This window comes from Toxorhynchites rutilus, chromosome 2, assembly GCF_029784135.1.
Source record: "Toxorhynchites rutilus septentrionalis strain SRP chromosome 2, ASM2978413v1, whole genome shotgun sequence".
In the NCBI taxonomy this organism is placed as follows: domain Eukaryota; kingdom Metazoa; phylum Arthropoda; class Insecta; order Diptera; family Culicidae; genus Toxorhynchites; species Toxorhynchites rutilus.
Genome location: NC_073745.1, coordinates 86379535 through 86406865, shown reverse-complemented (window position 1 = coordinate 86406865; position 27331 = coordinate 86379535). Strand labels below are relative to the sequence as shown.

Below are 27331 nucleotides of genomic sequence, written 5' to 3'. Positions count from 1 at the left end.
TCTCGTGCATACGATAGGTTATCGAGTGGCCTGCGTCTGATAGCGATAGCGATAGCGCATAATGGGCGGGGTTGCTCCGTGTAAACATCTGTACGACACGGTGTATGCCGTGTATAGCAATCCGCGCTTAATGAGGAATCTCTTCTGTGTAAAGAGCATTAAGGTGCTGATGAATATGCTATTTAGCATGGTGCCAGACACTTAGGAAGCGATTGGCCTTTGAGGGTGAGAACTTTTAAAACAACGAGTTCGAGAGTTCGACTAATCTTGGCGGCCAATTGACGTAATCAAATATCGAAATCGAAATACAGTGTTATATCTTCAAAATCACGATATGGATAACCCTGCACGTCATTTCCATAGAATTTGTTCGTTCAATGAAAGACCTAATTAGTATTGTGGATTAAGCAAAACTGTTTATTTGAAGTAATTCATATTGCGATTTTTGAAACATTGTGTGGTCTTTTTTTAAGACGATGACTAAGACGATGAATATTTAGTGCACGCTACTTTTGCTATATTTTTATACTTGATAAGCTTTACATCATACGGTTGGACGAATTGTTATTCAATTCACTACACAATAAAGCATTATGTTCATTCAGTAGTTGTTCCACGTCATGTTGTACAACAGAATAATCACACTCCTGAAAAAAAATAACAAAATAACTCTCATCCAAAATGTCTCAAAATGTAAAAAATACCTTCTGAAGTTGCTCCACCATTTCCTGCATCGATTTATTCTCCTTAATCAAATCAACCAATTTATCTTCCAGATGCGAAATCTGGCGATAAGTCTCGTTACCTTTCAAGTTGATCTTAATTTCCTGATTACGCTTCCTCGCTTCGTCCACAACGTTTTCTGTGACGCGCTTCTTATCCTCCAGTTCCTGCAAAACACTCGACAGTTCGTTCATCTTGACTATCGCTTCCGATCGGGGGGCCTCCAAGTTGTTGTATTTCTGAATGTTATTTAGCGTTTCGGCTTCCTCCTGTCTAAGCCCATTGAGTTGACCGACGGTTCGTTTCTCCAGTATTTGAAGCTGCTTCAGTTGAATGCAAAGTTTTTTGTACTCTTTCATCAAACCAGTATGTGAACTCAAGTCGTTTTTAGCGGTGAATCCTGCACTTTCTAGCTTCTCTGCGCCCAACGTTTTCATGTTGATACCCTGCAGAGTTATTTGCTCGATTGCATAAGTGATTTGGTTCTTGAGCGATTCCACGTCTGAAATTAGAATTCCCTAAATCATTAGAATATCTATTTACACTGAAATGGACTTACTCTGTTTTTCAGCAACCAGGTTTTGCTGGAACGTGTCCATAAACGCGGACATGACTTCATCGCGTTTCTTCAATTCCTTATATTTGATGTGTCGCTCGGAGTTACCTTCCTCCAAATCTTGATCAATTTGTTGTAACATTTCCTTCTTCTCATTAAGTTGATCCTCGATAATCTTCAACTGTTTCCCGATACTTGCCAGGGCTCGATTATTGGAACGAACTTCGTTGATTAGCTTCTCTCGCTCCTGTGCAGGCGAGAGTCGATTGTTCTCCTCGTCACGCATCTGATTGCGTTTGGAGACCAACTCCTTCAACTTCGTTTTCAAACGATGAGCCTCAGTTCGAGACTGTGAGTTCATTATGATGGTGTTCAATCGTTCTTTTTGTTTCTCCAGATCGCTTATCTGATTGTGAAATATTGCATTCTGCTGTTTGAGACTCTCTGAGAGTGCCTGATATTCGCGGTACTTTTGCTGATCTGCATCCGGCAAGGAGTAAATCATCTCATTGATTTTATTTTTCTCCTTTTCTGCAACTGTCTCCAATTCTTTGTTCTCGGCGTCTTTCACTTGACGTTGCTTGAATATAATTTCAAGCTGTTCCTGAACATGCTCATTGCGCTCACGAAGAGCCACGGTTTCATTTTGCAGCTGCTGGCGTGTCATACCCGAGCTACAGTTGTCCAGAGCTATGTTCATCGATGTGAGGGTTGACTGGAGCTGGGTCAACTCTTTGGCCGCATCTTTGACTTTCTTCTCGTACAGCTTTCGTGCGGACTTTTCACGATCAAGAAATTTCTTCTCCTTCAATAGTTTCTCTGTTTCTTGTGATATTTCCTGAATTTTACTTTGCAGGACGGCTTGCCAATAGCGTTTATCTTTGATTTGGCGGTTGCCACTAGCCGTTCCGATCCGTCCGTACGAAGTTGATAGACCACTGATACCGTGCTGCGTAATGGGTCGCTCTGCCATGCGCTGCAGGAACCAACAAAACAAAACTAACATTAAAAATTCCTTTCAATAGTACTACCCCTCTATCTGTTTCACCCAGTTTTTAAGTTTTAAGCTATGATGCCGAAAGGCGAAGCTTTCTTGACACTATCAAGAGTGTATGTCGGGTATAGCGACTCGCGATGAGGCATCTCTTCTGTGTGAAAACCGTTAACGTGGTGAAAAATATGCTATTCAGTATGGTGCCAGACACTTAGGAAGCGATTGGACTTTTTTTGGAAAATGACAAAAAATCCAAAAAACCACCAAACAAAAACACGACCATAATTATTATATTGTTTCGAAAGTTATTCTTCATTGCTCATTTCATAGAGACTCTTGAAAGTTCATTCACCTTAGCTCAGTGAAATTTCACCATGGAAATTTTCATGTAAAAGAATCATTGTTTAGTTTCCTCGTTTTGATCGGGAGAAACGTTACTGATACGAGTGAAGACATCCATTTATCAAATGGAGAATGACAGTTCAGCTCTCATGAAGTTCCTTTTTCAATTTTCAACAACGCTCCAACCATGTCGAGTTCAAATGGAGGACTTCAGGTTTTGTTGAGAAAGCAAAACAAAAAAAAACCTATTCAATGGTTTGCTTGGATATGCTCCTGAGCCACACAAGTGTAATGATAAAATTACTGTCGCAAACTCAATGGAGTGCTCATTGTAATGTTGTGAAAAAAATTTATGCGAACTACGTTGGGCTGATCACAGCCATTGAAGTTTTGTGAGATCCTTCCGAGAACTCGAATACTAGAACAAGTAAGTGCATGACTCCATGTTCCAGCAGTTTTGGTTTTAACTTTCCTGTGTTATCTGTACTTCTTGTGTGATGTGCTACGTGAATTATATGCCGTCCTGTTGAAACCATATATTGTCCAAGTCCATATCATCCAATTCGGGCCAAAAATATTCAGTTATCAATGAGCGGTAGCGATTCCCATTCACAGTAACGTGCCGGTTTTGATCATCACGGAAGAAGTATGGTCCAATGAGACCACCGGATCATAAACCGCACCAAACCATATTTTTTCTGGATGCAATGGTGACTCATGAAGTACGTGTGGATTGCTACCTGACCATTGACGAAGCCATTCAGCCAGAAATGAGCCTCGTTGCTGAAGATGATTTTCCGATGAAAATCCGGATTATTGTCAAGTTGTTGCTGAGCCCAATTCACGAACATACGATGCTTCTGGTGGTCAAGCGGCTTCAGTTCTTGCGTCAATTTAATCTTGCAAGGACGTAGCGCTCTTAAAGTTGAGGCCATTGGCTCTGAATGTCAGTAGTAAATTTTAATAATCTCGACTCGTTGTTGGATCGTATATCTTTCCATTATGGAATGGCAAACCTTACTGAAGAGAAATGTCAAGAGAGCGAAAAAAAAAATGGTGTCGTTTGCTGTCCCTATCGGTCTACATTTGTAGCGTTCCTATTGAAATACCCTTTATTTAGAAACCAAAGGATTTTCTGAGTATAGTTGCGATCATATTCAATGCACTGGTATTTTTTTTTCTGTTGCTGAAAGGAATAGGAAGGTTTTCATTGGAAGTAACAAGAGAGTGAGTGGCACCTAGTGAAAGAATACATTTCAAAAAGAGGGTGTTGGCGTAGAAATTTCAGATTTCGGACACCGAGTTTTTAGCAACACTCTGTCTATTTTTGTGTAGCTTTAAACTGAAATTTAATTCATATTCAACATCAACAATAATTATTTCAAACAAATTCAACTTACACTAGTGGTGTCGCTTATTTATGCTAGGATTCTCTTCCTGTAGCAATTACTTTCGATCCTATCTTCTATCGTTGTTCCTGAGGTCTTTTCCTCTAAAATGGCGATTCAATCCAACTATTCTCTTGCTAATTTCCTTTCAACTCTTCTTTCTAATTTCCGACTATCAACAATTCTCCCAAAGCTTTCTCCTACTGTTATGACAATTCTCCTCTGTCACTACGTTTTCCTTTCCTGCAAGGCATTTATGATTATTTCGCTGATAATGAATCTGAGGCAGTGCGCCCAGTAGCAACACCCTCCCCCCCGTAACTCTGGCCACAGGTATCAGGGTTACCACATTCGTCATTGATTTCCAGCAATGCTAACTTCGACGCAGCCCTTCTCAACACTCCCCTCGCAGTATCCACGAAAGCTTGTCGAACTCTTCCATCTTCTCCTCTCACAATTTCCTTAACACGTCCACGCGTCCAGCTGTTTCTGCTACTTCCTTCTACTACCAACACCACGTCACCAACTGCTAATGGTCGCACTTCCCCAAACCACTTTGGCCGTTTAGTCAATGTCGGTAAGTACTCTCTAGTCCATCGCCTCCAGAACTTATCCAACTGCTGTTGTACCATGCACAAAGAGTTCGAAAGTGCACGCGTATTATTTATCGCTGACATTGCAGGTTGACGAATTCCGCTCGAGCTTCCTTGAAGAAAGTGGTTTGGCGTTAACGCTTCAGATTCCTCTGAATCCAATGGTAGATATGTGAGCGGTCTACTATTTACAATCGCTTCTGCTTCGATAATCAGTGTTTGCAATGCTTCGTCATTCAACTTACGATCGTTGTTGTATGCTGTCTCCATTGCCGTCTTCACTGAACGCACCATTCGCTCCCACGCGCCTCCCATGTGTGGCGTGGCAGGGGGAATGAACATCCACTTGGTATTGGTTCCAGTGAACGTGACTGCCAATCCCTCTGCTATTTGCTCAGCCAGTAGTCTCTCTGCTCCTACAAAGTTTGTACCGTTGTCCGAGTAAATTTCAATCGGCGAGCCTCGACGGCACACGAACCGTCGAACGCAATGGATACATGATTCTGTTGACATGCTGAAGGCTACTTCTAAATGCACGGCCCTTATGGTGAGACAGGTGAAGAGAGCAATCCATCTTTTTACACTACTTCTGCCGATTTTTACTTGCAGCGGACCGAAGAAGTCTAGTCCGACGTAAGTGAACGGTCTAGTGAATGATGCTAATCGGGCTAACGGAAGGGGCGCCATTCTAGGAACATTTGGTTTGGCCTTTCTAATCTTGCACCACTGGCATGCCTGTGCAACTTGTCTAACAAATGACCGCAGCTGCTGAACGTGGAACCGCTGGCGAACTTCGTTTACAACTGTCTCCGTGTTACCGTGTCTCAAGGATCGATGATATTCGTCTATTATTAAAAACGTTACTCGATGTTTCTTCGGCAGTATGATCGGGAACTTTGCCTCGGCATCCATATGCGGTGCAGCGCCTATGCGACTGTCGGCCCGCAGAACTCCGTTTTCATCCAGGAAGGGACACAATTGGTATATTATGCTTTGCCGATCCACCTGCTGGCTATTGGACGTATCTCTTATATGGCTGGATAATTTTGCCATTTCCGTTGGATATGCTTGCCATTGCACCATTTTAAATAAACAATTTTGAGCTCGATTCAGTTCTTCTTGACTTAGGTGATTGTAGCAAGTCATCGTATTCTCTTTGCGTAATTTTAAGATGAAGCGTAGTACGAATCCGATCGATCTTAGTAAGCGGGTCCATCGTGAAAAACGCCCGAAGTCGACTATAGGAATAGTTATGTGAACTTCACTGTGCATCAGACTCACACGTAATTCTTCTTCAGTTTGATGTTGTACATTTTGTTTGGGCCAGTCTTGAACCTCAAGATATAGAAAACGAGGTCCTTTAAACCATGTGTTATCTCCACTTAGAAGGTGGGTCTTGCCCCATTTAGTAGCGAGATCGGCCGGGTTCAGTTTTGATGGGACCCATCTCCACTCATTGACGTCTGTTACAGACAACATTTCTCCGATTCTACATGCCACATATTGCTTATACTTGCGTGGGTCGGATCGGATCCAGGCTAGGACCGTAGCCGAATCACTCCAAAAATAGCGTTTAGATACAGTCACTGTATGGCTTTCCAAGACGAACTGCATAAGCCTTACTCCCAATACCGCAGCTTGCAGCTCCATGCGGGGTATTGACAAGGGTTTCAGTGGAGCTACTCTGGTTTTGGCAGCGACGAGGGAGCATTCTGTTTTCCCATCTGTATTAATAACACGAAAATATGCTACGGCAGCATACGCTGATTCACTTGCGTCGACGAATATGTGTAGCTGCAGGTAATCATACAATTGGCTGTTTGCCCCGTCGAAATAGCATCTAGGTATGTGGATTTTATCAACCTCCCTAAGAGCTTCAGACCACTTTCGCCATCGTTGCCAGGCCTCCGTCGTGATTTCTTGGTCCCACTGTATTCCGGTGCGCCATATCTCCTGCAGAAGGATTTTGCCATGAACCAAAAGACAGCTCAGCAATCCAAGGGGATCGAAGAAACTCATCAAGCATTTCAAGACCTGTCTTTTAGTTGGTCGATTGTCGTTGTTTATAAGTTGTTGAATTTCTGCATTAATCGGAGTCGAAAAACAAAGCATGTCACATTCAGTTCGCCATAGCATTCCGAGTACACGTTCATATTGTTGGGTTTTATCCAGGAAGCGGTGTTCCTTCTCCTCCACTTCATTTTCGCCCAAGCTTTTAAGCACCGTTACCACATTGGACTGCCAACCTCTCAGGTCGAATCCAGCCTTTAAGTGGATCATCTTCACTTGGTTAGAAACTTCAATGGCTTCTTCCGCGGATTGGAAACTATCCAAATAGTCGTCCACATAATGGTTAGTCAGTATAGCATGCACTGCACGAGGGTATAAATCAATGAATTCGCGTGCGTTCTTGTTTTTAATAAACTGAGCAGATGAAGGTGAACTTGAAGACCCGAATGTAGCTACATCCATGAGGAAAACTGAAGGTGCCTCACTTGGCTTGCTACGCCATAAAAACCGCTGCGAGTGTCGATCACGAGGGCAAATCAAGATCTGGTGAAACATCTCCTTAATATCGGCCGAGACACCCACCGGGTATTGTCTAAACCGCATCAGTACTGACGGTAACAATGTGAGTTGGTCGGGTCCTTTGAGTAGAAGCGTATTAAGCGACATTCCATTCTTCATCGCCGCCGCATCCCAGATTAGCCGCACCTTTCCCGGTTTCTTCGGGTTTGTTACCGCTCCCAAGGGGAGGTACCAAATCCGATCTGGATCAGCGCAACTCAACTCTTTCTGAGTAGCCCGATGCGCGTAGCCCTTGGCCTGATATTCGGCCAATTGTTCATGTAGACTTTTCTTCAACAGCAAGTCCTTCTGCATTCGTCGTTCCAAACATTCAAGCCGCCTTAGCGCCATGTCGTAATTATCCGGAAGTTTCACATCATCACGCTTCCACAGGAGGCCTGTCTCGTATCTATTTCCGACCCGCTTCGTCGTCTGTTCTAACATCCATTTAGCTCTTTTGTCCTCTGGTGACTCCAAGTTGTCCACAATTTTAGCACCCACATCTTCCAAAGTAAAATATTCCTTCACCATATTATGCAATTCATCATCATTATCGCGGCTACAGGCATGATATTGTACAAAATGTTTCGATGAGATCTCACCGCCTCCATAGATACACCATCCTAGACGTGTTTGCACAGCGATTGGATCATTACTGTCTCCTTCCCTGACCTTCAACGGCACGGTCAGCTTAAGATTGTTGAGACCAATTAGTAGTTGGGGGACTGCTTTGTCGTAACCCACTAATGGCAATCCTCTCAGATGCCGATATCTTGCCGAATACTCCTCGGGACACAACGACTGCCCCGGTAATGCCAACTTTTTCACAGTACGAACGTCGCGCAGAGATAATCTCTTCGAATTATTTAATCGTGACACTTCTAGTTGTAATTTCCGGGAGTCCGCTTCCATACGTGTCACATTACCTGTCCACGTAAGACATAAGGGTACTCTTTCCCCCGTCAATTCGAGATCCTTCATCAATGACTCCTCCACTAGTGTAATTGACGAACCGTCATCCAGGAACGCGTATACAGTGACTGCCTTTCGAGGACCATGAATTGTCACTGGTAGAATGCGAAACAGCAGTTGTTGTTCGGACAGACTGTGTGTGTGATTACCCGCTATCTCAGCGCTCTCCATAGCTCGATCGTAACGACTTGAGTGCAGTAGAGGATGATGGCGAAAACGGCAACCAGCTACTCCGCATGGGTTTGTATTCCGGCAGGCTCTTCTGCCATGCGAATTAAGGCAACTGCGACACAATGCATGCTCTTGTATCGCTTTCCACCGATCGTCTATTGACAATGTTCGAAAGGTGCTGCAATCACGAACTCGATGATCTTGCCTTCTGCATACGTAGCAAGAACGTTCTGTTCCCGATTCAGGTTCTGGTTCAAGCGCGTGCGCGTTTATGGAGGCCCCCAATCTATGTTTCGGACGATCTGCTGTATCACTCTTCTTCTGGACCTTCGCTCCTGAATATAACGTAACCTTACTTGCTGAAACCACTATTCCACTCATGAACATCCCGAACGTTTTCAGATTTACCTCAGGAAATTGTTGCATGAAGGTGGCCCACTCCAATTTTGTGTGTGCTGGTAGTTTTCCCACCAATTCCATTAGTAGGGAAGGATTTGACAGATGCGCCTGTTGACCGGCTGCTTCCAGGTGGTCACAAAGACTTTGAACCACCATCCCGAATTCGATTAATGTTTCGAGTTTCTCCGCCTTCGGTGGTTGCACTGCACGAACCTTTTCCAGTAGGGTATTGACTAGTAGTTCCGGACGTCCATAAAGGAGGTATAGTGTGTTGATCACATGCGGCACTGATTCAGGAAGGAGAAGGCGACTTTTCACGGACTCGTAAGCAACACTTTTCAAACACCTTTGGAGTCGCGCGAGATTTTCTGCGCTATTAAATCCGCACGCGACAGTTGAATTCAAGAAACTGCTGATAAAGATCGGCCAATCTTCCGGATCTCCGCCGAAGAAAGGCAAATCGCGAGGAAGTACTTGACGAGCTGCCAGCTGCGAGGGGGTGGGTACTAGATGAGGGGGTAGCTGAATATCGCGCGGTGCAAACGCGTTCAATTGACAGTGGGAGTTCATATTGTTCTGTGAGACTCCTCCAATATTTTGTAAAGGGACAAAATTTTCATGGTTGTTCCTAGGGTGTGATAAACCTGGGTCCAAGCATGCTGTTGTATCGTGAACGTGTGAAATTTCATCGCGGAATGACCTTGAGCATAAAGGATCTTGTACGAGGTCAGTTGTCCCAAATTTGGAAATCATTTTCTCATAATAATTCTCACCTATCAGTGGTGTAGTGCGTGCTTTTATTGCATCAAAATGTGGATTTACATGTGGCTTACCTTGTGGTATTTCGGGGGGCACGAGGGCTGGATAGTTACGCTTGCTTACCGGTGGGGGGATGGGTGGTTTTATGCTACCTGTTTCCTTCGCATATGTTTTCGGAACTGCTCCAGAAATAACTCCACTGGCCATGGGGAGATCTACCCGATGAATTTCGAATTGCTGAAGCTTCCGTTGTGGCTCACACAGCTGTCCCTTCTCCAGTGGTTTTACTGCTGGCTGAACGTCCTCATGATGTTTCTCCTTTTCAGTCCCAGCTGGCTTTCTGATCACGCCCGGACCTTTCTGTTGATCTCCCGCAGCATCGACACCAACTCCGTGTTTCGCTACCCACTGTTGTACCTGTTCCATACTGGTCTTCCTGCTTATCCGACTTCGACCGCTTTTTCTTTCGGTTTCTTCTAGCTGCTGTTCCAGAATCTCGTACTTTTTCCGTAGCATCTCTTTTTCATACTCGAACTCACGCCTCTGTATTTCACGTTCTTCCTCCATCAGCTTTAACTTCAATGTTGCTCGAGCCGAAGCATTGGACATTGCTCCTGTCGATGAGCCAGCATGAGATGTAACCTGAACAGGCAGGCATTTGCGGCACGTCCAAGGCCGTTCCGCAATCGTCGGTGTGACCTCTGCACAACTCATATGCCACCAAGCATCGCATTTATCGCATTGTACGAAATTGTCGTACTCGTCGGGGCGCGAACAATTAACGCAGCTTCCCGACCTTCCTGTTATCGGCGTCGTCGGATCGGTATCAGCACGCGTATCCATCGCGACACTAGTTTTAAAGTTTGTTGGCGTAGAAATTTCAGATTTCGGACACCGAGTTTTTAGCAACACTCTGTCTATTTTTGTGTAGCTTTAAACTGAAATTTAATTCATATTCAACATCAACAATAATTATTTCAAACAAATTCAACTTACACTAGTGGTGTCGCTTATTTATGCTAGGATTCTCTTCCTGTAGCAATTACTTTCGATCCTATCTTCTATCGTTGTTCCTGAGGTCTTTTCCTCTAAAATGGCGATTCAATCCAACTATTCTCTTGCTAATTTCCTTTCAACTCTTCTTTCTAATTTCCGACTATCAACAATTCTCCCAAAGCTTTCTCCTACTGTTATGACAATTCTCCTCTGTCACTACGTTTTCCTTTCCTGCAAGGCATTTATGATTATTTCGCTGATAATGAATCTGAGGCAGTGCGCCCAGTAGCAACAGAGGGTGTTACATGCCACACCTCACCCGAAATGGTGGACCTATTCTTCAATGAATTTGGTGAGCAATTCATGTCTCGTCTTAGACCAGCGAATTGGCCCCCAAGATGGTGCGATTGTATTTGTGAGGGTATGTCGAATCTTTCGCTAATGCAATAAATCAGCATCAATTCAGGCACTTGAAGACAAAATCACACGTGTTATCGTTGAAATATCAGCCGATATGCTTCAAAAAATTACTCGAAATTGGACTTCACGTATGGATCACCTGAAACGTAGTTGTGACCAACATTTACATGAAATAATCATATGAAAAAGGCAAGGATTGATTTTGAACACCCAATAATGAATGTTATACTTCTTACGATTCTTTTGTGCTTGCTCTGTAAATTGCAATTCAAACGCTTAGAAAATTATTATGATTGCAAATTATCCACACTATGAAGAGACATTATATTATATGTATAAACAAAACTCGTCCATTGCATTCGTAAAAGCGTTTCCGAGGGGAGATGATGGAACCTTATGTGAGCATTTTCAATGGTATTTGAACAACCTTTCACTGAGCAACGTATTTTTAGTCGTACTGGCCACTTTATTAGCGAAATTTTGGTTCGGCTTAAATAAACAAAGCCCGAGTCACGAAAACATTTTGTTCCTTCGAACGGAAAAAAGGAGCAAGAAAAAAGATTTTTACATGTAAAATACACTTGGAAAATAAATTTGATTGACTCCACATGACATGACCTGGGGACTAATTTGTGTTTTTTAAATTGATCAATGAAAAATAAATTTGGAAACATGGAAAATAATAACTGATGAATGTAAATTGTTTGTTTTCTTTCATGCTTAAAAAATATATACAATTGAAGTATACATGGTAGAACACCACTGATATTTTTGAAATAATACAGATTTTCAGACGATTGTGAACCGAGTTGTCCCGCTTCAATATAATCGTCTTGGGCAAATCTCATTTCGCCTGCCAAAGCAAAACATTGCCCATGCAGCAAAATACTTACGTTCCCAGCATTGCCCAAAGCTGTCCCAATTCTTTGCGCTGAAGCAGAGGAATTCGTCGACTGAATACTGTTCGCCACTAATCGACTAGCGGTGCCTCCTCTGATTGCGGATGGCGCTCTGAAATAACGAATTTGATATTAATCTCGAACATTTCACTTACTTAGGACAACAAATGTTTGATTCATTGGATCTGTGTTATCTTTATCTATGCAGCACGCACTTCATTGCCGTTCCCGGTCTCAGGATTCCGATTGGACTCGGTGAAGATGAATCGTTGAAGGAGCTGAAAATTCCTGTTGGACCAATTCCACCGCCTCGTCGCGATGTTGGTCGCTCGGAGGATGAGCGCGACGATGAATTGTTATTGAAATCTTCCATCAATGATGATTATTTTTCGCTTAAAATCTACAATTCAAGAGCTCACTGTCTTTCAGACTAAAACTTTTGACTTTTTGTAATGTTTGGCTTTTAAATTCATTCGTTTGCATGGTAACGGATATTACCATCGCCGTGTTGCCAGCAGTCTGTGGACGGAGTGTTTGTTTTGATAAAATTGGTGGTGGTGTACGTAAATGCACCATTGTCTCTTCATAGTGTGGGTAATTCGCAATCAGCGCAAAATGGAGATGAATGATAGCAAAATTTGGCACATAATTTGTTTGCCTAGCGTTGAGTTGTTTTCTAAAGTATTATCGAGAATTTTCGAAGCATTACTGTTGAACGACTTTCGTTCGAACCGTTTTTGTGAAAAGACAATGCATCATATAAAAAAATCATATGATGATTCCGATAAAACGTAATTAATGAAACATATTGAAACACTATGACTCAAACCGGAATTCGTACACCAGCATGCAGATGTCTTTTCACTACGTTTGAAAGTCAAAATAAGCTTTCGAAACATTCTATTTGGATAAAGTTACAGTGTCCGACAAAACATTAATACCACTGCAGAAGCAAAAGAAGAAAATGACAAAACTTTGAGAAAATCCAATCCAGTGTTTCAATCCATTTTTAATAATTTATATGCATTGTTCGAAGAAATTTATTATATCTGTAGTTAAAACAATAGTCATTCATTAAAAATGCGTTTTAAGCATACTTAACAAATAAAATGAAGCGACAAAAATTAAGACCGGTTTTAAAATTCATGGTAGAAAAATGGTTTGATGCAGTAGTATCAATGTAAATATATGTTTGAATCTCGGTATTTTGTTTTGTTTTAAAAGCCCATCAAAAGCTGAACAAGTTTTATCTAGTAGCGCTAAATAATTCTAGCAAGCGTCTATCAATGAATTATATAATTATATTAGGTTGAGGAAAAATAAATCCATTGTTTCGAATGTCGATAGAATCAAGAAATAATCGAAGTTGACCGGCATGTTATTAATCGTAGCTCCCCAAAGAAGATAAAGATCGACCATAAACAGTTTTAACTATTTGCGCAAAGCTGGATGCAAAAAATTAGCTCGATGTTTGGGTCCCACATTAATGAATACCAACAAAATGGAAATGAAATCGTCCTTTTTCTGAAACGGAAGGTGTCTGGGGATGAGAAATGGGTCACACACGACAATATTGTGCGTAAACGATCGTGGTCAAAGCATGGCGAAGCAGCTCAGCTCAAACGATGGCCTAACCAAGGTTTACGGCCAAGAAGGTTCTACTGTGTATTTGATGGAACTTAAAAGGCAACATTCATTATGAGATGCTTACGTATAGTCAAACACTAAAGTTAGACCTTTACTGTCAAAAACTGGACCGTTTGAAACTGGCCAAAATTGACCTACAGTAGAAGTATTGCGTTCCAGAACAATTCAAAGCCACACACGTCTGTAGTGACTCGCCAGAAACTCCGGGAGCTTGGTTGGGAAGTTTTAGTCTACGAAGGTCTATGAAGATGTCAAACAGAGGTTCCCCTACTTTAGCGCATACCAAGACTGTTGGTATTGATGGTAGCAGGTCAAAGATAGACCGCAGTGAAATTTATATCTGGCCAGGCACGTCAATTAGAGACCATCTTTGGCCATCCGTAAACGAATCATTCGGGTATTACTCCGGTGAGTTTTGGTAATGGTTTAAAAAAAAATTAAACCGGGAGGCACATTTCTTCTTCACCTCGTCAACAAGGGAATGGAAATTCGGGTTGCAGTTGACCTCCACTCTCAGTATTTTCAACGATCTACTGAGGAGGATGCGTTCGTTGTTAATTTGGACTCCCGAACGCATCCCGCTGTAAATTTTGACCACCATGTAACCACTTTTTTACCACTAAAGTCGGAAACCTCGCCCGGCAGTCCATTTACTGATAGCATTGGTAGCTGCCTTGATCTTGATGCTTGATGCCCCACCACTATTGAAAGGTTGTCCTCGGCATAGGTGAATACGAACACTAAGAACAATACAAGATAGTCTCAAATTCCGAACACTTAAGCTTTGTTGGCCATTAAACAGTGTCTCATTACTCAAAACGGTATTTTTTCGTGAAATTTATGTGGTTTTCGGATATAATAGAGCGTTTTGTTCCATTTGTCCACAATACAATTAATTTATAAATACGCGGTGAGAAACTAAAAATAAGTTTGATTACATTTGTCTTAAACTCCGAACAGCGAAAATTCAATTTAAAAAAAATCATAACATTTGAGCTTCTAGACCGATTCAGATGATCGATACATCAAATCAAAGCCAATTAGCTATTCTTCTTCGGAAAAATATCATACTCCCAGAAATTTGGATTTTGTGCTTCGAAACTTGATTCAATTTCCGAATTTGCTAACGCAATATTTTATCGCTGGTGTTGACGGTAACTTTTTTGCAAATGCTTAATATTATAAGTTATAGACAGTATCGATACATGTAAATGATGTGAAAATGAAGCCTATACCACAAATAATGTCAGGGTTCTTATTATTCAATTATTTATAACATTAAAGTTCAATAAGTTTACATTTAAAAATGAAGTGTTCGGAATTTGAGATATAAAATTACATTTAAAAATTAAATGTTCGGAATTTGAGACAAAACGGTACACAACTTCTACTTCGATGGTCCGGTTTGAAGCGAAGTTTTTCACAAAGTGCAGCAGATTTCCGTCTATCCCTCAACCTGTCAATGTTTTCCGAACTAGTGGAATCCAGGTTCGGTAGTAAGTCTTCTACAGATTCAGGGCTTCCATCTCCATGAATTCAGAAAACAGAATTATCAATTCCACCAGACTCTAAGAATGACTTCCTTCAGGTGAAGATCGGCTTTGGGGATAACTAATATAATTTCATTTCGCTTGCCCCAAAAAAATGTTTTGTTTTACATTGTTGTAAATGATTAAACTTTTCTTCGCCCATCATGATTTGCTTGAAAACTGCGAGTTTTCGGTGAGTTTATAAAGCGAGTCGCTAATGGAGACACGATCCATTAAAAGGTTTCAGGTCAAATAGTGTAGAACCACACATTGCAGCGTTTTACGTAGGATTACGTCTTTCGGGAACATATGGGGGTACAAATTGAAAAACGAAAATCGATCGCATCGTGAAAAATGTCCAATTTCAAACGCTTAATGCTCAGTAATTTCATGATGGATGTATTAAATTTTTGCATCAAACGATTTCAGCACTCTATAACAATTTTTCGCCTTGAATAAAATAATATATATCATGCAACCAAATATCGAACAATTGAAAAATCTCAACCCCTATCCTAACTGAAATATCCACTTCTGATTGGTCGAAATTGACGACACATGCGGGTTATTAACAGAGACATCAAAACCAAGGTGCCCAGGTGAAATCGGCATTGCAAATATATGCAAGTCGGGGGCATTTTTATATTGCAAGTAAGGTGAGTGATATGATTAATTCTAGCAAATGAAATTTAAATTTGGAACTATAATGTTGGTTATTTCGTGAAATTTAATATCAATGACCGATCGTGTATTGTGAAAAATTTAGCACATGTGTAAGTGTAAAATTGTATATGATAAGTGTTTTCTCTAGGTATAGGGCCCTTGCCCTGTGGACTGGTTCCTCCCTCGCAATCACTCGGATGATAATTATTTTTGAAACTACTTCGCTCAGTTTCAATGCTAATTACACAACTTTAATTTATTTACAATACCAACTACAATTCACAATATCTACACTATTTCACAATTGGTTCTTGGTACTTGGTATAAGAATGGATTTTGGGTTTTATAATAGGTTTGTGCTCCTATCCTTCCGAAATTGTAATGATGGGGTCTTTCTTTTTGGGTAATGGGTGCCTCCTATTGAACCTTTTTAATCTTCTATACTATTTTGAAATTTTATCCTCAATAGTCACAATACTTTCCCTTGTATTTATTGTTTTTCTCTTTTCTGTCCCTTCCCTTTCCTGCTTTTATTTCCATGTTTATGTATAGGTGAGTCTAGTTCGGAAACCAAATGATTCGACCTATGCAGCAAATTTTGTTGTGCCAGGGGGTTCACCGAATTGAATTCACTCTTGTATCCAACAGTAAGGGCGATTACACATTATCCGGTTTCAAAAAGCGCCGCTGGGTTTGGACGGATAACCTGATAACAATGTGAAAGAGACCTCGCGCTACACAAAACCGTACATCTTTCACATACACATACATGCATTTGTTTATACAGTGGTTTGACAGCCCAATTGTTCTTGTTGCCTGTGGTATAACTACACCGAGTTGGTCGAGCCCGTGTTTATTGAATTCCTACTATTGTTTATGAGCAGCTGATTAGGGCATTCACCCTCTCATGATGTGCCTTTTGAGGGTGATTTTGGGATGGGTCATGAACAAGATTGCATATGGAATATCTTGGAACCACAGCTGCTGCGGCAACTACGAGCCTGCTCAAATTTGCGACCCTTGGAGAGTACATACGACCCAATTCAGAATACGTTCGCAAACCTTTTCCGTAATTCGCAGAGCACAAATTTTCATCTTAGGCGCATATGGTTCTACAACGGTTTCCACAACGACGGCAATGTCCAATTTCAAACGCTTAATGCTCAGTAATTTCATGATGGATGTATTAAATTTTTGCATCAAACGATTTCAGCACTCTATAACAATTTTTCGCCTTGAATAAAATAATATATATCATGCAACCAAATATCGAACAATTGAAAAATCTCAACCCCTATCCTAACTGAAATATCCACTTCTGATTGGTCGAAATTGACGACACATGCGGGTTATTAACAGAGACATCAAAACCAAGGTGCCCAGGTGAAATCGGCATTGCAAATATATGCAAGTCGGGGGCATTTTTATATTGCAAGTAAGGTGAGTGATATGATTAATTCTAGCAAATGAAATTTAAATTTGGAACTATAATGTTGGTTATTTCGTGAAATTTAATATCAATGACCGATCGTGTATTGTGAAAAATTTAGCACATGTGTAAGTGTAAAATTGTATATGATAAGTGTTTTCTCTAGGTATAGGGCCCTTGCCCTGTGGACTGGTTCCTCCCTCGCAATCACTCGGATGATAATTATTTTTGAAACTACTTCGCTCAGTTTCAATGCTAATTACACAACTTTAATTTATTTACAATACCAACTACAATTCACAATATCTACACTATTTCACAATTGGTTCTTGGTACTTGGTATAAGAATGGATTTTGGGTTTTATAATAGGTTTGTGCTCCTATCCTTCCGAAATTGTAATGATGGGGTCTTTCTTTTTGGGTAATGGGTGCCTCCTATTGAACCTTTTTAATCTTCTATACTATTTTGAAATTTTATCCTCAATAGTCACAATACTTTCCCTTGTATTTATTGTTTTTCTCTTTTCTGTCCCTTCCCTTTCCTGCTTTTATTTCCATGTTTATGTATAGGTGAGTCTAGTTCGGAAACCAAATGATTCGACCTATGCAGCAAATTTTGTTGTGCCAGGGGGTTCACCGAATTGAATTCACTCTTGTATCCAACAGTAAGGGCGATTACACATTATCCGGTTTCAAAAAGCGCCGCTGGGTTTGGACGGATAACCGGATAACAATGTGAAAGAGACCTCGCGCTACACAAAACCGTACATCTTTCACATACACATACATGCATTTGTTTATACAGTGGTTTGACAGCCCAATTGTTCTTGTTGCCTGTGGTATAACTACACCGAGTTGGTCGAGCCCGTGTTTATTGAATTCCTACTATTGTTTATGAGCAGCTGATTAGGGCATTCACCCTCTCATGATGTGCCTTTTGAGGGTGATTTTGGGATGGGTCATGAACAAGATTGCATATGGAATATCTTGGAACCACAGCTGCTGCGGCAACTACGAGCCTGCTCAAATTTGCGACCCTTGGAGAGTACATACGACCCAATTCAGAATACGTTCGCAAACCTTTTCCGTAATTCGCAGAGCACAAATTTTCATCTTAGGCGCATATGGTTCTACAACGGTTTCCACAACGACGGCAATGTAAATTTGCAATGAACATGAAAAACTTATTGGACAATTGGCCGTCATCAACAGTATTACAAAAACTAACTTTTGTCCAGTTACTGTGTATGATTTATTCCACACGCTCTGTTGCCACATATTTTTTCAACAGCCTCGAGAACACGGTTAGATAAAAGTGTACAATCTTATGAACCAATAATAATAACATTCCGTAACAAGCTAGGGGAACTACTTATTTATATGTATTATGTGTTTTCTTCCTGTAATTATCTTGAAATTTGCAAAAAATCATTCTAGAGTGTTTTTTTTTATTTCACCATTGCAGTAATTATCTTTGCGATTCAAATTACATCATACTTTTCCTTCAAATACTATCTCATTGCTGCTTCCGCAGATCCTTGTTCAGAACACACTCAGCCGCAATTCATCGAGCACGGCTATTAATACGCGGATCCTGGACGAAGAATGACCGAATCAGATATGCCAACAGCTGGGTGATTTCGTTCTGACAGAGCCGATGCTTCAGCGTCGGGCAGGGGAACATCTTGATCACCGAGCACAGATCGGACAGTTCGGGTTTAAGTTTTTCGAGCCGAGTCGCGGCCACCTTATCGTCGATCGTGTTCCGGGTCAGGTCGAACTGTATGGTATACCAAATGGGAACACTAGATGAGAGAACTATTTTGGTGTGTTCAAATTAACAAAAACTCACCTTCACATTCAGCTGGATGAAGTCACTCAAAATCTATCCCTTGATGAACCAGTTGAACATTTGTTTCACATCCTCGAACTCTTTCGGTAGCGATTTCAAATGAGGAAAGTTGCTGTGAGCTAAACAAAAACAGAAGTTAATTTAAGAGCTCGATTAAATTGTCAGAAGACACTATACACCGTTGAACACAATCCATGGCAAAACACTCCATGACGACCTCGTCCGCCTGTGATCATTGCTTCGCTTTGAGCAGAAACTTTTATCACTGAAATTTTCCACTGCAGCTAAATAAAGAAGCGAAATAAAAATTTCAGTGTCCATACCAATTGCAAATTCTGCTTGATTTCAAAATCAACAAACAAACGTCAAACGGCACACACATACTAATATATGGGGCGAAAAATTGCCTGAATTGTACTAATACTAACAGACATGAAAAACAACTGTCAATTCGCGTGGAGCTTCGTGCTCCGCTTTTGGGAAATGATAGTGATAATTGATTTTCGGGTGCAGTTAACACATATTTAAAAATTAAAATTATGAATGAAAATTAACATTTTCTTATGAAATATGTTCTTAATGAGTTACACGTTACACGTTCTTTTGTAAGTGATGAAAACCCCCTGAACAAGAATTGTGTTTGTTAATAATTTTATATTACAATGATGAGTTTTAATGACAATATCAAGAAAATTATACAAAAATGGTTAAGTAAGAATCAGTATTACGAGTTTTAACTGATCACATAATATAAAGTAATAAATATAATATAAATTTTCATTAAAAATTTGAACAATTTAACTGTCTTAAGGTCTGATATTCTCATAGAGAATGATTTACTTTCCCAAACCGGTGTCTGTACCAGACGTCAACACAATACTACTGTCATCGCGTATAATGCTTATCCGGTCACCGGACATTGCAGTCGCAGTGGACGGCTGTATCACGGCGCCGTGAAGAGGTTGGTACGATCGAAATTTGCCATTTGGGATTCTAACCGGTCCGGCGGAAACCGGATAATGTGTAATCGCCCTAAGAGTTGTGTTAAAAATGACTTGATATATGAAACGATTCATTTAAATTTTCATAAATAAACACCAAGGTCGAGAACGAGTCGTTTGGTTTAAGCTGTCTGTTTTGTTGTGTTCATTTTCACCCAAGGAAAGTTTATACTGCGAGAAAAATTGGAAAAATGAAGAATCAGTAGAAAAAGTGATTTCCCATATGCTCTACATATAGTATTAGGTGTTGTTAGTCCAATTAAAATTCGCATTGGGTTGAATAAACACTCAGAAAGTAAAAATTATTAAAGAAAATTACCTTTTCCATTTCAAATATGTTTTCTCTATATTAATGTAACATGTTTTTATTGATGAGAAAAATTGATAATTGTGTTCGGTATTGGTAATTATTTTATATTACATTGGGTTTTTTTTTTCTTTATTTCATCCATACATAACACAGGAGGCATCTCTTCTAGGATTACAGAGGGTGGTTTTAATCATATCTCATTCCACTTCGGTGTCTTTTATTTGATACGCACCATCTAACGACTGTTTACCATCCTTCTGCTATCATCACTCGGTAAACACTGGTGGAGTAAACAAACAATACCCAACAACCAAACAAAACGTCCCTTTTCAGAGCCACCAAATCATTATCAAAGAGTTTAACGATATAATTCTTCAAACATATCCAAAATCAACAGATAGCCTAACGGAATCCTACGTCAACTATGCGGTCGTGTCTCGGACACAACCCTCCTGTGACTTTTTTCCTACTATGTCATAATTCAAATGTTATTCTCAAATGAAGTGATCGTGAAACCAAGGGATCACTCTGAATAATTTCAAGATATTTGAACAAAGTGTCCGAAATATGATTCAGAACGGTACTCCATTTCAATCGAAAACTTATACAACATCTCAACTTGAACACTGAAACAGTTCAGCCAGCTTACGTTGATTTACAATTGAACGTGTCCGGGATTAGATTCACAAGTGATGTTTCTAACTAAACTGCGATACAAATAACTTCACGGGCAATGTTACGGAACAAACAAAAAAATTGAGAACAAACCGCCATTACTAATAAAGCCAAAATTTTTATCAATATCAAAATTTTTTTTCTATCAAAAACATAGAATAAAAAATAGAAACGAACTTAAAATGGGATTTATGCACAATACATTTTTTTTCTCGAATTTCGTTTCCAAGAAGAGAAGGAATGTCCACGTGGTCAACAGGGGGAGTGGTATAGAAAATTTCCACGCTTGTTCACGGAGGGGGAGGAGGGATGTCTTAAATCATTTTTTTCTGTCCACGTGGTATGTGGACAGCCTCTTCGATAATGGAACGAAAACCCGTGAATATTTTTTGAATGACCCAATGGTTGCACGAAAATACCAAAACACGTGCCACTTGTCCCTAGCGACGAAGTCAACAGCCTTTGCGTTGTGCAACAGTGTTTGTGACCGGTCTCGTATCAACCCAACGGACATTACTGAAGCACACGTTTCTCGTGATGTGCGAAACGTAATTTTGTTTAGTTTAGATCCGGTTAGAATTCGCGAAGTGGTTCACTATATAAGCTTCAGTGTTGTTTAAAGTGCACCTCGGAATTATTACTAACTTGCTTCACGCTGACTACGGTAAGTTTATTCCTGTTCAGTTTTATTAACGACCCTCCAAATTGTTTGGAAGCTGACACGAAACGATGATTGTTTTGCCGGCAAGCATTGATTTATTTTTTTTGCTAGTTTGTCTAGCCGTCTGGATACGATTTGATTGAAATTGAAATTGTATGATAACAATATGCGCGCGCAACACATGTTCATTTCGCATACGGTTCTTTCCCCCCGAAACAGTGGTCTCTGATTAGAGACAATGCAGTTCGTTATTTAGGACGGTTTTGTTGGTGGTGTTCTATTGTTTATCATCGCTAATGATTTCTACTTTGTCCCAAACAACGAACAACTGAGATGGAAATCTATTAAATTTCGTGATATAAACTATATTTGTGATTTATATAGTTGCTCTCATAATATTTTCATCCATTTCATTCAATATAATTACAAACTGTATTTTCATTCATAAAATCGACGGCAAACGTACGAGGTCACTGCTCAGGGCAATAACAACTGCATTCACTGATAAGCCTTATTTTTATTATCATTATGAGATGCGTTATGGCATCGGAGATGGGCCTGTTTTGTTGCACCGATTTGATAATCATACGCTAACATGTGTGGCCTTATTTCAATTTCAATTCTCTAATGTTACCGAAAGAACTTCTTGAAACAATATCGAATTGGGCGTTAAAATAAACAGTCCAAATCCCATTTTCATCATCATCTTTCAGAGTCACGCGCAATTTGACGTATTATATTGAATCTGATGGATAGCAGACCTCTTCTCTCAGTTTCGTCATTACTCAACGACACTTGATATGGATAAATACAAAGATACGAACACAATTTGAATATTTTTCTTTATTCATTTCGTTCGAAGTTAATATTTCTCAGAAAAGACTGTTGTGTTTTTCTTTGCACACAGAAGAAAACACATTCGGCCCTCTGCTGAAATGCTTTCTTTGCTGTTCATTAATTCACCCCCGCTGTTGATTTTTCTTGTGTTCTCTCTTCCTTCCATCATCAACAACAAGAACAACATAAAACACCGTTTAATGATGCGCGGAACTGGATTCGGAGTATCTTTTGTTGTATTTTGTTCGCTGCATTCGTTGCTGTGTGCTTTGTGCAGCAGTAAAAAGATTACTTCCGAGCAGATTGGGAAAAAATATGTTACGAAAATCAAAACAACAAAACTGAAATAGAAAAAAGTCATAGTCATTATGTTGCCCGGAGTGATTAAGGAAGCTCATTGTTGATTTAATTTACTCAGAATATCAATGTACAAAGAAATTGATTTGATGTACATATGACGTGCACAAATTCATAACGCTAAAAATCCGGATTTTGGACCCCCTCCACCTACGTGGCGCAATTTCCTATCTCTAATACATAGTAAGTAACGCATGAAACGTTCGAGATGAGACTAGATCTCGACGTTTCATGCCATTTTAAGACATTTGGCATCAACAATTTTTTTTCCAAAACCCCAATTTCCTTTACTCCTCCCTTTAATTCTTCAAGATGATCTTCTGTGCAATTTCCCGCTCGAAAAGCGAACTATCTTGGATCAAGCAGCTTATTAGAATCTAAGAAGGTCTTTAAGCGTCGATTCGCTGTCCTTTCTAGTAGAGGTGTGCAAATCAGCTCATCATGATGAACAGCTCTGATCATATCAGCTCATCTAAATGAGCTGTTCTTTATGAACAGCTCTTCAGCTCAGTTGTCAGTGCCGACTTTCAATTTGGGTCCCAAACTCGATAGCCACGAAGCCAGTTTGAAAATGTTAAAATTCAAATGAAATTTTTCACACCATATTATTAATTACTTGAAACACGTATTCCAGACTATTATTTACAACAGACTCGGCGAGTACAACATTTCCGACATTTTTACTGCGGCTTTACATTACAATAGAAAGTTTTCTTCAAAAAAAAAAAAATCTTATGAGATTTTTGCACCGCCTGCAAACAAAGTGTTTTTCATTGAAATAGAATACTCATTTGATACACAGAAGTTAATTTTCATTAATAATTTGAATTTTAAAAACGTGTTCATTCTGCCTGAGAGCCAATTATTATTTTTGGCGCCCCCTAAACTGGTAAACAAAGCTCAATGCCGTCAACGCGAATATAACAGTTGAAAAGACGAGGGACAAATGAAACTAAACTGATGTCTTAACACGAAGAGCGAGAGACGGTCAGTTCATTTGAATCTTACAGCTCACACACTCTCTTCAATTCTACAGCTCTTTTCTCTCCTTCATCATCATCAAAGTGAGCTGAAGAGCTGTTTGATTTTTTTTGCGAGCTGTTCCGCGTCAACTCACTTCAAAGAGTCGATTCTTCGGAACAGCTCATGAGCGGATGGCACATCTCTACTTTCTAGAACTTTTCCGACACAACTCAAAAAAGAGTTATAGGTCGGAAATTCTTTTGAGCATGTCGTTTTCTATCTGGTTTCGGGAGTGAAACTTTCAACCCTTCCTTCCAGCAATTGGGAATGTTCCCGCTGGACCATACCTTCTAAAGTTTCAATAAAACTTTTTTTCCATGGTAGGACAAATTTTTAGATTTTAAAAAAGTTTCAAAAAAGCGGCGTCTAGCATTCAAACGAAACACAAAATTCTGCATAACTCGAGAACTAATCAAGCACAATTTGGTATGTGAGGGTTTTTGGGTATGAGAAATGTTTCTATAATGGTATGACACCCCTCCCTTCTCTGGAAAGGAGAGGGGGTCCCATAAAAATAAACATATTTCAACCAATAATATTCCAACCAAACATGATGGCGGGTTTACATTAGGGAGATCTATAGCTATAGATGGATTTATCCACGTGAAAATAGGTGTAAACGGGTGAGAATAAATATGATACATTTATTCGAGGTATATATAACTTGAATAAATTCAGCGAATTATTGTAAACGCTTGTGAATTTCTCACTGGTGAGAAATCACTGAAGTTGGATGCAGTGAGGTGAATAAATTCACCGAAAATATGAATATATTCATTATATAAGTTCGCGCTAGTGTAAACGGTTGATGCGATTTCTATAAATCTCATCATATTTCTTCACATGAATATATCCCTAGTCTAAACCAGGGGTACGACTAAAACGTCAAATCCCTCATATTGCCAGTGTACCCAATATTGCTGCGGTTCACTGACATTTTGGTTCTATCAATTACTGTTGTTTACAACTCGGTCCGGTTATATAGTCGAATAGTGACTAACTTTAAACTCCATGTTAAATGTGAACACCTCCATGTGAAACCGAAACATAAAAATCGCTCATGCAGTTAGAATAAAGCAGCGCATTTTTCGATTTCAATGCTCGTAAAAGATATGTTGGTAAACAAATGACGCCATGTTGATTTTGATTTTGGGTAGCCTATATTCAATTGATGTCTAACCCCTGGTCTAAACCCGCCCTGACTATTGAAAATTTTCGGAAACGAAAAAGGACTGTTAGTCCATTTGATGTTTGCGCTAGCGAAGTTGATCTTTGCTCGAAACTGGAAATGGATTTTAATGTGATGAAACGCACTCCTATATCTTCTTCCATCTATACAAAAAAAAATCGCCGGATGTGTTGATTAGAGCAGAACTCGAGGAAGGAATTTAACGATTTAGGGATGTCTTTATTCTATCATATTTTCTGTATAAAACACAGGGTGTCGACTACCTGGAAAATCCTTGAAAATCAGAGAATATCAGGGAATTCAAACAGTGTCAGGGAAAATCAGGGAATATTCGGGGATTTCGTCACCAATCTGGAAAAAAATAAATTCCGCCAATTAGAATTTTGATTATTGCAGTAATAGAGAGTTCATGATACCAACATAAATTGTATTTGACTAGTTTGACTCTCTTTTGGTAGGTGTAGGTGTCTGTAGTTGAACTTAGTTCTTCAGAAGGATAAACAGCGCTGGGAAATATACAGTCAATCTCAAAATTGAGTACACACCTCGTATTGTTTGTTATTTTTGGGTTTTTTCGGGGTTAAAAAGTAAATAATTAAATGTTATAAATTAAAAAAATTGAAATGGTCACATTTCTACTTCATATTTGAAATACAAAACAAAAAATCTCCAATTAAGACGTGGCAAAATTGAGTGTACAGTTCAAGTTTTTCTTTAAAAGAAAATTGAAATCAGTTCAGAAATGTTAACAGATAACAAAAATCAATCCCCTAGTATTTGGTATGGTCCCCCTTTGGCGTCCAGCACTTCCTGCAAGCATCGAGGCGAGATATCTGGTCACTGTAGACGGAAGTGCCTCCCAGATCTCCGTACGCGTCGTTTTGAGTTCCGCTTCATTCCCTGGATTTTTGTCCTTCAGATGGTTCTTGATTTCCCACCATATATACTCAATAGTGTTCAATTGCGGGGGTGTTTTGAGTTTATTTATTTATTTATTTATTTATTTCCATCTAGCTTGATGCCTTAATGAAATGTTTCATGATGAGGAAAAGCCCTTTCGAGTTAACGTACTCATGAGGGCATAAAAACCTCATATCTTTTCGTGTTTGAAAAACAATAAAATAACAATAAATTTACAATAAACAGTTAAGTTGAACTAGAACATACATAAAAACATATTGCACATCAAGTGATCAAAAAATAAAATCAAACGGTAGAGTTAATATCTTCTGCTCAACAGTCTGCGCTGAAATATTGCCACTGAAGTATTGAAGTCGAAATGCTCATAAACTTCGTTAAACCTTGCCGCCATAAATCTGATTGGGTCGTGTTGTCCATAACCTGCATTACGTGCATCAAGTAGTAGGAAGTCTCTTCGTCTTAGAACTCTCTCCGGTGCGTAAACGTTGAATTGTGACAATATTTCCGCTGCATCGGTTTCACCCAACAAATTTTTCGCAACAAATACAGCTTGAGCGACAGATCTCCTACGTTCCAGTGTATCAAGTCCAAGCAGCCTACATCGATGTTCATACGGTGGTAAATTAACGGGATCTCGCCAAGGAAGGTTGCGTAGAGCATTTCTCACGAACTTTCTTTGTACTGACTCGATTCTATTTATCCAGGTGCTATGATATGGACACCACACGATAGCATTTGAATCTAAAATCGAGCGTACAAGTGCACAATACAGTGATCGAAGGCAATGAGGATCGCGAAATTCGTTGGCTATTTTAAAAATGAAACCTAATTGTCTATTGGCTTTTGCGATGATTCCATCGTAATGAAGGCGGAACGTGAGTCCTGAATCAAGGATAACTCCCAGGTCACGTATATGATTAACGCGTACAAGAGGTTGGCTGGAGATGTTGTAGTCGTAGGTAATCGGATTCAATTTCCGATGAAACGATATTACATTGCATTTCGAAATGCTTATAGTTAATAAGTTTTTGGAGTTGACTGGGATATTGTAGAGCAGGCATATCCACACCATGAAGTCAGTTTGCTTCGGGTCATTATTCTGTAGAAAATAGTAATCATGAGGGAGTCCCAATTTCTGAACGGGAGACTACAGGTTATGTTTCAGGAATATCAATTAAGCCATCTTGTCCAACGCCTAATCGATAAACTCTATGGTTCCAGATCCAGAAGCCGCCAATGTACCATACTGACTGACTGCTGACTGCTGCTGCCGTGTTTTACTGTGGGAACCAAATGCTGAACCAGGAGCATCGATCCTGATTTCCTCCACATTTGTCTTCCAGTCGATTCAAAGATATTGGTTTTCGGCTCATCCGTATAAAAGACCTTGTTCCAGAAATCCTTAGGTTATTTACATATGCCTTAGCAAACTGTAGTCGTTTTTTTCATATTCACTT

The 27331-nt window shown here is 39.8% G+C and overlaps 3 protein-coding genes across 7 annotated transcripts in view; 1 reads left to right on the top strand and 2 right to left on the bottom strand.

The window, feature by feature from the left end:
- Window positions 1–486: 486 nt before the first annotated feature.
- The window catches only part of LOC129770587 (intraflagellar transport protein 74 homolog), a 97679-nt gene continuing 70834 nt past the window's right edge, over window positions 487–27331 (bottom strand). The window contains exons 1-5 of one of the 5 annotated variants that reach the window (XM_055773516.1): window positions 11996–12255; window positions 11775–11892; window positions 1283–2255; window positions 705–1225; window positions 487–647 (exon numbers count right to left, since the gene is read on the bottom strand). In XM_055773516.1, coding sequence (XP_055629491.1) covers window positions 540–647; window positions 705–1225; window positions 1283–2255; window positions 11775–11892; window positions 11996–12153 — 1878 coding nt within the window. In that variant the 5' untranslated portion in view covers window positions 12154–12255 and the 3' untranslated portion in view covers window positions 487–539. Of the gene's footprint in view, window positions 648–704; window positions 1226–1282; window positions 2256–11189; window positions 11225–11308; window positions 11742–11774; window positions 11893–11995; window positions 12256–27331 lie in introns of those variants that run through there. The other 4 variants (XM_055773518.1, XM_055773520.1, XM_055773517.1 and 1 more) reach the window with 4 other exon arrangements.
- LOC129770585 (uncharacterized) lies at window positions 3887–10717 on the bottom strand. The gene is made up of 2 exons (XM_055773509.1): window positions 4016–10717; window positions 3887–3957 (listed from the first exon to the last, which is right to left on the bottom strand). Exon 1 carries the CDS (start codon window positions 10306–10308, stop codon window positions 4264–4266), a length of 6045 nt encoding a protein of 2014 aa, XP_055629484.1. The 5' UTR covers window positions 10309–10717; the 3' UTR covers window positions 3887–3957; window positions 4016–4263.
- The window catches only part of LOC129770586 (SLIT-ROBO Rho GTPase-activating protein 1-like), a 288922-nt gene continuing 282984 nt past the window's right edge, over window positions 21394–27331 (top strand). The window contains exon 1 of the mRNA XM_055773510.1: window positions 21394–21550. The gene's annotated coding sequence lies outside the window, so the exon portion shown is untranslated. The remainder of the gene's footprint in view (window positions 21551–27331) is intronic.

Coding starts and splice junctions, on each gene's coding strand:
- LOC129770585 (XM_055773509.1), bottom strand. CDS start 10,308: ATGGATACGCGTGCTGATACCGATCCGACGACGCCGATAACAGGAAGG.